Genomic DNA, 12,334 nt, shown 5'->3' on the forward strand with positions numbered 1-12,334 from the left:
CGAAGATATCTTTCTCGTTGTCACCTCTCGATTGAACTGATTTGTGAGAGATTTAACACAAATCAACCCATACATTTTTGTAAAGCAAACATCACTAACATCATGTAAACACTTTCTTTTCCCATCCTTTTTTGCCTTGGGGAGCAGATAATAAGTCTCCCTATGTGGAAAACTAGAGATGGTGGCTTATGTAACAATTGGAAACACATAATTCAATTGAAATTTGATTTCTTTTTAGAATGTCCTATGGTCCCCTTGTTATTGTTGATTTCATATACAATTTAACTGTAAAAAATTCACATTGTTCACAAATTAATATTTCAACTTCCAAGCTATGTTATATAAACTATTCATTTTTCCGGTTAATTCGGTTCAAATCGGGTAATTATCCGAATTAATCAATTAATAGAAATAAATAATATATATTATATATAATTGTTAACTTTTTTTGGTTGTTTACTTTCAAGATTTATGTAATGTTTTTAATGTCTTGTTTTCACCTCCATTTAAAATTATTTGAACTATTGCTTCAAAAAATATTTGAACTATTAAAAAAAACATTAGCAATGTATTTTGTTTTTACATATTTTATACTTATTTTAATAAAAATTTCAGTTAATGTATTTGAAGAAATCTTTGATTCGGTTAATAGTTAAAAATTTTTATATTTCAAGTAATTCGGTTAATGATAATTCGGTTCAAGTGTTAACCGAACCAACCGCTTGAACACCCCTAGATAAAGATACGGGATATGTGTTGGATCTTTTCCAATTTTGTGATTGGATAGAAAAGAGGAAAAAGAAATGATAAAGAGAAAAAAGAAAAGAGTTGAATGTTTAAAAAGGATAAAACACATGGTTGTTGGAAGTTAGAATCGAACTAGATCAATTGGACTGGTTACATTGAGAATCGATTAGTGTATTGCTAAAAGAATTGAATTGGTTTTTGAATGAATCACTTGAAATCAGTTGAACCAGTGCAAAAAACCTATAGAATTAATTTTTATATTTTTATAATGAACTAATTCAACGGTCCGATTTTAAAAACCATAACAAAAATTAATTTTAAAAAATATATTGAATGTTAAAACCCCAATAAGCGTTTTATATATTAGTCTTGGGTTTGAAGGCCCAAAATTTTTAATTATAAGAATAAATCCATTCCAAATAATATATTTAACATATATTAAATTAAATTTTTTCAAAATTATTTATATACAATATTAATGTAATGTATTTATCATCACATAACCAAACCAATAATTTATATAATTAAAATTTTATATTATATATAACGAGCCTTTGTATTCATATTCTCTTCTTAAATCTTTTTGTGTCATATCTTGAATCATAAAACTCTCAAGAAATGTACTTCTATATGATATTCATAATCGAGTTCGAACAACATAATTGTACCATATAATCAAACATTTACAATATTTTTAAACACAAAATTTAATCTATCACTTAACTTAATTCATACGACAACCTTTTTATTTATTTATTCGGTACTTAATCAAATTATAATTACATTACATACACACAAAAATTAAACTCTCATCTCATGCCAATACATAAAATCCATGATTATATTAAGAAATTGAAAGAATTAATTAGTTGCAAATTACAACAAATCCACCTCTTATTTCCCCACTCAAGAGACTTGTTAACCTTCTCCCAAGGCAAAAAAAAAGTGAGGTGAAAAAAAAAAGTGTACAATTTAGCAATGGTGTTTGCTTAAAAAAAAAAAGAAAAAAAGAAACAGTATTCATCGACCAAATTTTAGTTAATCCCGTTCAAACGAGAAGCAAGATCAACGAAAACGTCTTCGCCGCAAAGAATTCTAAGACCACCGGTCGGATGGTCGTAACCGAACTCTTCTTCGGACAAACTCAATAGCTCTTGAAACAAAGGATTGTTCAAGTATGACACCGGTATCACAAATCTCTTTTGACATTCTCCTACATACACCGCAAAGTATCCTTTCGGAACATCCGCTGTTGACGATGCTCGAAGGATTCTCTTAGCAGTAACCATACGCATTGGCAGACGAAAACCCATAATTTTTTCTATCGAAAGCGAATCGAAAAGCTTTTTATTTCGATGTTTTTAAGGTATCGAAAACAAACTTTGGGTTATTGCCAATGAAGTCAATCATAATGTGTGTATATATAGATGAAAAAGGAGATAAAAGGGTTCATAAGTGGTTCACATGGCGTTGTCTTCCAGTTCATATTAGCAAGCCTGGATGATAAACTGACTCAATTATTCCAGGACCCCACTCTGACATGGATGATTTGAATGGTTGAAAAAACATATACATATATATTGCTTGAGACTTAACAGTTATATTTTTATTTTTCATTTATGTTGCTATGGATGCTTGAAACATGCAATATGTTAATTTTACTTGTTGAAGCTTGGGAACAAGAATGGGGGATGTAATGAACTTGGTTAGGAATTTCGTGAAGGTGTTCGATGTTAGGGGGATTGTGTTCGAGATGTGTTGTTGTTAGGGTCGGTCAATCGCTATCAACACCTACTAGGAAGTCAGTGAGGAAGGTGCATGGAAAAACACAAAAGTTGGGTGGTTTGTAATGGTGGTTTAGACTAGAGCGTAAGACATTGGATTTTGTGAGTTACTTGAATTTGATTAGAAATTAAGAAATTCCAACTTGATTCAGTAATTATTAAGTTAAGTTCGAGCTTAGTAATATTTGATTCGAACGGTTTGCGAGTCTTATCCAATTTTTCATGTTTTTATAGGGTAAACTTCAATAGAAGTCACCCAGCTATGGGATTTTTTTTAGTCACCCAACTATAAAAAGTTACAGAATGACCATCAAACTATTAGTAAATTTCTTTTTTGGTCACTCAACTATTCAATTTTGTCTTTTTTTAGTTACTATAGTTGGCTAGCATAAAAATGTAAGCACCCAAAAAATCTAAGATAGTTGGGTGACAAAAAAAATACAAAATTGAATAGTTGAGAGACCAACTTGTAACTTTACATAATTTGGTGACCAAAAAAGAAATTTATAATAGTTGGGTGACCATTTTGTAACTTTTTATAGCTGAGTGACAAAAAAAACTATAGTTGGGTGCCTATTAATGTAGTTTACCCTTTTTTTATACTGTTAAATTACCTTATAGCCCAAAATATATATTATTAATCCTAAGCTTTATTTTCAAGCCGAGCTCAAGTACAAAAATTAGCAAACGAGCTTAATCGAGCTAGGTTATATCTTGAGTCGAGCTCAAACTTAAAAAAATTATTCGATCAAGCTCGAGTTGAGTATCGAGCTCCAAGTTTCAAGTTGAGCTTGAGCTTAGCAATATTTGGGCTTGGCTTGGCTCGATTATACCCTAGTTTAGACTATAGAAAATGCGGAAAATCATTAAAGTGGAGGTGATTTACACCGTAGATGATGTGAAAACCTACTAGAAATGGTGGTTTCAAAGTCTAAAGAGCTTAGAGAGCTTTTTAGGATGGGTAACTCAATGTTTTCAAAACTAGATCGAACCAGTTGGTTGGATCAGGAATCAACCAATACACTAATTCGAAACAAGGCAAAAAAATTAGTTGACCTACGAATCAATAAGGAGCAATTGAACCAGATTTTATATTTTTAATATTTTAATACTTTTAAATTTATATGAGTTTTTCAGTAATTTATTTGATTTAAATTAGACAAACCAATTGAACTAAAAATTAATAGGATAATAGGATAACTTGACGTGAGTTCTACTAAAATGATGTTTTACTATATATGAAATGGCTGTAGACATAATAGGATAACTTGATAGTAATAAATGAAGAAATGCAGAGTTTAATGTGTAAGTTCTTATTCTAAAATTCTGATTTCAAACTTAGTTTTACATAAGGCTCATCTAGAGTATTTATAGGCTCAACTTCTCTTAACAGACTAGCTAACAACTCAGCTCTCCTGTAACTGCATTCTAACAAATTCATTTATCTTAACATGCATCCATCTCCTTCTCCGAACAAACCCGAAGAAAATTCCGAAACCTAGTAAAGGACCCAACTGATAGTGGTTTAGTTAATACATCAGCAACTTGATCAGACGCAGGAACTTCACCAACCACAACTGATCCATCAGCAACCTTTTCACGAACAAAGAACAAATCTAACTCCACGTGCTTGAATTTGGAATGTAACACAGGATTGGTAGCAACAGCAACGGCACTGGAACTGTCACACCAGATATTAGGCGGAGCAGAAGACTTAACATGCAACTCCTGAAGTAAGGAAAGTAACCACATAACATCACTAGTTACAGCAGCAAGACTTCGATATTCAGTCTCCGCCGTAGATCGAGACACGACCTGCTGTTTCTTAGACGACCACGAAACAGGATTTGACCCAAAAAATACACAATATCCTGAAGTTGATCGTCGATCATCGAAATCCAATCCCCAATTAGCATCAGAAAACCCAACCAACGATAATAAACCAGACCGACGAAACGTAATCCCAAAATCAAGTGTTCCAGCCAAATATCGCAATATCCTCTTAAGTGCACCCATATGAACCGTGGTAGGATTATGCATGAACTGGCAAACCCTGTTTACCGCATACGCAATATCAGGCCTAGTAATAACCACATATTGTAAAGCACCAGCCAAACTCCTATATTCCGTCGGATCTGACAATAAATCCCCGTCATCCTTGGAAACATGAGACGAACTAACCATAGGTGTATGAACACTTTTAGCATTAGACAAGCCACTTCGTTTTAACATATCCTGAACGTACTTTTTCTGGCATAAATGAAGGCTCCCATTAGAGGACCTAGTAACCTCAAGACCCAGAAAATAATGCAGACTTCCCATATCTTTGAGCGAGAACTCATCATTCAGCAGCTTCACAAACCAATCAATAGAAGATGATACACCTCTAGTTATGATTATGTCATCAACATACACAAGAACATAAAGTATGGAGTCAGAGCAAACCCGAACAAACAACGAAGCATCAGATTTGGAACCAACAAACCCAACTGCTAGAAGAAAAGCCTTTAGCTTCTCAAACCATGCGCGAGGAGCCTGACGTAAACCATATAAAGCCTTTTTTAAACGACAGACCAAAGGTTTTCCATCAACTCCAAGCTGTACATATCCCGGAGGTTGCTGCATAAACACTTTTCTATCAATATCACCATTTAAAAAGGCATTGTTAACATCCACCTGACGAAGTGACCACCCTTTAGTGACCGCAATCGATAAAATAACCCTAATAGTCGCAGGCTTGACCACCGGACTAAAGGTTTCTTGAAAATCACATCCCGGAACCTGAGAACAACCTTTCGCAACTAAACGTGCTTTGCACCGTTCAATCGTACCGTCTGGATTTTTCTTGACTTTGAATAACCATTTGCAGCCAATAACCTTGCGACCTGATGGCATGGAAACAAGTTCCCAGGTACCATTTCGGATGAGTGCATCATACTCAGCTTGAGCAGCAGTCTGCCACTCAGGGCTAGCAAATGCTTCTTCAATCGTTGAAGGTTCACTAACTTCAACCGCAAGAACTTTAGGTTTGAAAATCCCAGCCTTTGATCGAGTAGTCATGGGATGAACATTCGTATCAAGCACAGAAATCTCTGGTCCTATAGGAACAGATGGAATTGGAACAACTGGTGTGGGAGACTGATCATTAGGATACGAGTTAGTACTTCCGGAATTAACAGCAACTTCATTTGGAGAACCCGGATCTTCATTAAGAACCGGAACACTAGGAGAAGTAGTACTCGTTGGATCAGTATTAACTTCATCCGGAGGAACCGAAGATCCACTCAAAACACCCGGGCATGCCAAACCAGTAACTATGTTCCTATGATCAGAAACATTAGTCTGAACTACCGGAAAACACGTAGGTACAGTATTTACCTCCCAAGAGGAGCATGATAAAGACGCCGGAGAAAGAAACCGCGACTCATCAAACTCTACATGACGAGATATAATGATTCGACCATCAGGTAAGAGACATTGATACCCTTTGTGACAAGAGCTGTATCCCAAAAACGTACACGGTTGAGATCGAAAATCTAGCTTGTGACGTTGAAACGGCCTCAGATACGGATAGCAACAACAACCAAATACCCGCAAATGCTCATAGGTAGGATCACACCCATACAACACTGTATACGGAGTCTTACCATCCAGTACTGGTGTAGGAAGACGATTTATCAAATGAACCGCGCATGTAAACGCATAGGCCCAAAACTCCATTGAAAGCCCTGCTTGAGCTAACAGAGTAAGCCCCATTTCCACAATATGTCTATGTTTACGTTCTGCAACACCATTTTGTTCAGACGTATGAGGACAGGTAATGCGATGAATAATGCCTTGATCAGCTAAAACCGAGGCAACCGCTCTATACTCCCCGCCCCAGTCACTCTGAAACTGCTTGATAGACTTGCCGAATTGATTCTGCACGAGTTTCTGAAACTGAACAAAGCACTTCACAGCTTGTGATTTTTGTCGAATTAAATACACCCAAGTGAAGCGAGAACACATATCAATAAACGAGACATAATACCAATTTGACCCAGAGGCAACTGAGGCAGGGCCCTACAAATCCGAAACAATCAAAGAAAAAGGGTCAGTATATTCAGTAGTGGAAACCAGAAACGGCAATTTATGAAACTTTCCCTTTTTACAAGCAGTACAAACATCGCTTATTTCAACTTTATTTAATTTGAAATGACAGCTATCAAGAACATTCTTAACAACTTTCGAAGACGGATGTCCAAGACGCTTGTGCCACAGTAAACAAAACTCACTATCAGCAGTCTGAGTTGAAAGATCAACCTGAGCAGTGGATGGATGAAACGAAACAGGAATAGTAGTATCGGATATGGAGAATTGATAGAGCCCATTATGTATACGGCCCGTCAGCAAAACCTCCTGTGTCACGCTATCCTTAATCACACAATAATTTGAGTGAAACTCAAAGAAAACACCATTATCAGTTGCAAATTGTGATACCGACAATAAATTCTTCCGAATAGCCGGCACACATAGTACATTAGATAATCGAAGTACCCTAGACTTTGTAGCCAAAACACCCTGACCAATAGATGAGATCATAGCAGGCGAACCATCACCCATTAAAAGAGAAGACGTACCTGAATATGGAACAGCATCATGTAGTGCCGAAGGATCTTGACACACGTGATTGCTGGCTCCCGAGTCAGGATACCAAGATGATGAGCCAACCGGCCTTGAAATCGGAGAGTCCGACTCATCTCCACTAATGCCACGTGGTGTAGAATTTATATGTGAGCTAGATATCGACGGATCAGAGTAGTCAGTCGCATGTAAACTACCCAATCGAGGAAGTCCAAAACATGGATTTGATGCCGAGAAAACACGAGCTCGTGGCTTAGTCTGCCATGGAACACCTATATTATCTGATGGCTTTGATGGACCCAACTGCACATTATTCGAAACTGGATTAGTAGCTATGAAAGGATTATTACCAATATGTGGCCCAATACCATTCTTCGGCCCAACACCACTATTAGGCCCAATAGTACCATCAATACCATTATTCGGCCCATGCTCTTGAGGCCTAAATGTTTGGCGCTCATTAGGCTCCCTATGCGGTCTGGGCCAACAATTTTGCCCACCATGAAATGGACCATACGGCCCCACCTGTTGCTCACAAAATGCATTAGTCCCATCAGCATACCACTTTTGACCACAATCATAATTTTGACCAGCAAAATAATTCTGACCACTTCCATTATAATTTTGACCATTTTCAAAATAATTTTGACCATGGTTAGAGAACCTAGGCCTTGTGTTTTGCTGTGCAGACCATCCCCGAGGACCAGAGGCAGTTGGGACTTGCGGCGGACATGGCGCCTGAGATGTGTCATCCCGGTGATAGCGATAATAGCACCGCTGAGCAACATGGCCGAACCTCGAGCAGATCTGACACTGAAGTCGCGGCCGGAAGTTCCTACCACGGCCACGAGATCCCGAACGGCCTCCACGCAACGCGCCATCCTCGACCGGCGGCGAAGACTCCTCCACAAGATTTGCCGCATACACAACGTCTTGAGAAGCCTGCGCCTGCCTGTTCTCACACTCAACAAGCGCAGCCACTAAACGCTGAAACGGTAGAGGAGTCGGCGACAGCGATGCAGACGAAACAACGCCCTCAAACTCTGACGGAAGACCGGCAAGCAAGACCGCCGTGCGTTCCGCCATCGAGATAGGATCACCAGCCGCTGCCAAAAGTGCACAAATACCCTTCAACTTAGTAACATACTCACGGATCGACATGTTACCTTTTTTTAGAGAATGAAGTTCATGACGTAGGCGCGACTGCTTGAGATCCGTATCTGCAACGAACAATTCCAACGCCGTCGTCCACACATCCGAGGCCGATTGAACCTCCGAGAACGAACTCAAAATCGACGAACTTATAGTAGAGAGGAGCCAAGACGTGAGAAGATTGTCTTGCTGTTGAAAGGCAGAAGACGCCGGATTCAACACCAAAGCACCGTCTGGTGCAGTGACGAACTTCGGCGGAGCTGTAACAGAGCCATCAAGAAAGCCAAACAGTTCATATCCATTAACGATAAACCGAACCTGTTGCTTCCATTGAAGAAAGGATCCTTCATCAAGCTTAACAACATCGTGCCGAGGGAAAGAATTGACCACACGATCATTGGCAAAGGCAGCTCCACGCGACTCAAGTGACTCCGAGGCAGCAGAAGTTTCATTGACGTTAGCCATGAACACGACTCACCTGGCGACTGATACCATGAAGAAATGCAGAGTTTAATGTGTAAGTTCTTATTCTAAAATTCTGATTTCAAACTTAGTTTTACATAAGGCTCATCTAGAGTATTTATAGGCTCAACTTCTCTTAACAGACTAGCTAACAACTCAGCTCTCCTGTAACTGCATTCTAACAAATTCATTTATCTTAACAATAAATACTAATGAATATGTATATGAATCAGGATTTTCGTTCTGAGAATATTTATTCTTTTTGACATATTACTTAAAATTATCTATAACCCTTCTTAACTTATAAATAGGAGGATTATACATTTCAACGCACTTGAACTAAGTCTTCTTGTATTGACAATAATATCCATATCAATTAAACTAAGTCTCAATCCTCATGATTGTCTTCTTTCTCTAAGTACTTGCATATAATGAAGTGAGCTTTGCAAAGCCGATACTCAAATGATAAATATGCGAGTACCTAAAGAGAATCGATTTGAATTATATGTATCACGACACGGTTCGACGAGTGACAAGACCAAATAGGGTTACGGACAAATGTACGTGAAGTTCACATGAAGTTGGGTTATAGTTTCATGTCTGGCCAGTTTCCAAAGACCTGCTGAGAACATAATCATATGTAAATTGGCAGTCTAAGGCCCATTGACAGCTAAGAAATAAGTAATCTAATTGCATCTCATTATTGGACAGATAATAATAACACCCCCCTTATCCACTCAGATAATTTCTTTATTCAAATAATAATAATTTAAGTTACATATCCAAAAGTAAAATGGATACGGGTTATCCGTCTAAGTTTAAAGATTCGTTCGAAATTTAAGAAAATTTGAATAAAAATATTAGATCGAAAAAATAGATTTGGGTAAAAATTAGATCTGTTTAAAAATATGAATTAAATTCGAGCTCAAACAATTAATACCCAAGCTCAATCCAATCCAAAACGTTTTCTAAGTTTATAAATATTATATTATGTAATTTAGAATGCATGAAAATTAAATTTGTATTAATATATGATATTATAATGTAAACATTAAAAATTTATTAAGTTGCATTTATATAAAATTGTAATAAATGAAAAACTATTAAATTAAAAATATATAAATTTTTTTAAGTTTTAAAAAATGATTTGGGTTGATTTGGATAAAATTTTAGGCCATAGTCCAAGCGGATCAAGCTTAAGTAAATTTAAAGTGTATCGATATCATGCTTAAACCCGGTATGAACTCAGCTCTATCTGACCCATGAACACCTTTACTTTTATAGATAAAAGTGATATTATATGCTAAAAATTTTAATTAATTGTTTAAAATCTAACTATTTATATTTATTTTTAAAGAATTTTTACGAGATGTTATCATATCATTTAATAATCAAGTATCAAATACCAACCTTTAATTATATGCATACAAGTCCCTTGTTAAAAATGAGTTTGTAATATCCTATCATGGGTGGCCACTTGGCTCGATGTGTGAATCTCATGTGAATTCTTTATAAATTTATCTCGATTAGTTAATTAGTTAAAGATAGATATTCGATTCGATTCTTGTAATGACTAATTTTGATTATAACAATTGATATAGTCGTAACTTAAAAATGAGAAAAATAATTTGTCATTTAATATATTGGTTACAAAGAATTAGGTTCACAAGTGAATGGGAATGCAAAAACAACCCACCATTTTTGCACTTGCAAATTTGGTTAAAAGGTTAGCCATTGCCATATCCAACACTCATGAGCCTTGCATACTATCAATGAGATCGATGAAAGCTTCTTTGGCACAAGGGATCGTTAGAGCACCCATCGGATGATTAAACCCGTACTCTTCTTCGGCTCGACTCAACAAATTTCGAAACAAAGGATGGTTGAGGAATGAAATCGGAACAACGAATCTCTTCTTTTCGACTTCACCAACATAAATAGCAATGTGGCCTTTAGGCACTGATGCTGTTGTCTCCGAAAATGAAAGACTCCGCTTTGGACCCGACTTAGCGTTGATGAGCCTCGGCAAGCGAAAACCCATAATGGTTTTTATGAGGTAGTAGTAGATGAGGAAATATTGTAAGTATTGGCACACAATGTGGGTTAAGAAAAAAAATGTATTTATAGAGTGCAATGCTTTGTTGGTTCAACAGGCTCAAGCTAATTAAGTGGTGAAAGAGAGAATGGTTTAGGGACATATGTAGTGAGGTATCACATGGCCTTGTGTCCCAACATCTATATGCTGCTGTACAATAATGGCCCCTTTGAAATACTATTTAGGGTAAATTTTATTAGTAGTCACTCAATTATGATTTTTTTCTTTTTTAGAATTTAATTATGAAAAAATATAAAATGGTCATCCAACTATTAGTAAATTTCTTTTCTGGTCACCAGCTGACGAACGGGAGTAACTTTTAAAATTGACATAATAGTAACTTTAACTCTCAACATTTATAAATTATGTCAATTTAGTCTTGATTCTAAAATTTTTAATACTCAACATTTACACATTGCATAATTTGATATTTATTTTTTTTACAGTTTTGCTTTTCTTTGTGACATCGAGGGTTAATTTTAAAAGAATGAGAAAATATGAAAATTACTATCTCGGATTTTTGGGTGTTTTCAACTTTCGTATATTTTTAATCAAATTTAATTGATAATTTTTTTAGCTTTTTAGGTGAAAGGGTCACAAAGAAAAGTAAAACTACAAAAAAGACCAGATTACACGATATGTAAATGTTGAGGCTAGATTTCTTGGAATCAAGACTAAATTGACACAATGTATAATGTAAGGGTTAAAGTTGCTATTATGCCAATTTTAAGAGTTATCACTATTTTGGTGACCAGAAAAGATAAAATTGAATAGTTGTGTGACCAAAAATGAAATTTACTAAGAGTTGAGTGACTACTAATGTAGTTTACCCTATTCAAAATTATCATCTCCATTAGCTGCTATGAATCAGTAGGTTACTGCCCTACATGTTTTGCTGATAAATAAGGATTCAAGACCACAATCTAGCTGTTTTGCTTTGCTTTGTACCTGTTTGTTCTATGCCTGTGTTGAAAGTTATCAGTTCCATGTGACATTGTTCGACGTTTTCGATAAACGAAGATCGGAAGAACTGGAACTCCTCCATATTTAAGGCTGAACATAAGTACCATAAACCATACCAACCAATCTTGTAATCTTATGATATTATGCCACATTCACCAAATCTGGACTTTTGAAAAGATAAATGGATTAGACAAAGTAATCTAAAGTCAAAGACCGACACCGGAAAGTCAACTCAGTTATCATGAGAACAACGAATTTCTAGCACTAAACAGGTTCAAAGACAAGGCCTAGAAAGGATTGGAACTTTAAATTGTTAAAGTGGTGCAAACCCCTTTTTGTTTTAGTGGTGTGCAGGGCATAACATTGATAGTTCCCAATCTACAACTTTAAACACCCAATGCTTGAGTTTTGATTGGACAACATAAATTTTGATAAGGGTTAAATCACTATTTAGGGCTTGAATATCATAATTTTTTTCATATAGAGGCTTGAACTTTTTTTTATTTCA

At 36.0% G+C, this 12,334-nt stretch overlaps 2 protein-coding genes across 2 annotated transcripts; both read right to left on the bottom strand.

Annotated features, from left to right (window-relative positions):
* Positions 1-1,570: 1,570 nt before the first annotated feature.
* On the bottom strand, positions 1,571-2,168 carry LOC105795374 (auxin-induced protein 15A). The gene has a single exon (XM_012624983.2). It carries the CDS (start codon positions 2,058-2,060, stop codon positions 1,782-1,784), a length of 279 nt encoding a protein of 92 aa, XP_012480437.1. The 5' UTR covers positions 2,061-2,168; the 3' UTR covers positions 1,571-1,781.
* An 8,208-nt stretch (positions 2,169-10,376) lies between these two features.
* Positions 10,377-10,905, bottom strand: LOC105795373 (auxin-responsive protein SAUR21). The gene has a single exon (XM_012624982.2). The coding sequence runs from the start codon at positions 10,807-10,809 to the stop codon at positions 10,519-10,521; it is 291 nt and encodes a 96-aa protein (XP_012480436.1). The 5' UTR covers positions 10,810-10,905; the 3' UTR covers positions 10,377-10,518.
* Positions 10,906-12,334: the final 1,429 nt, after the last annotated feature.

This window comes from Gossypium raimondii, chromosome 3 (assembly GCF_025698545.1).
Source record: "Gossypium raimondii isolate GPD5lz chromosome 3, ASM2569854v1, whole genome shotgun sequence".
Lineage (NCBI taxonomy): Eukaryota > Viridiplantae > Streptophyta > Magnoliopsida > Malvales > Malvaceae > Gossypium > Gossypium raimondii.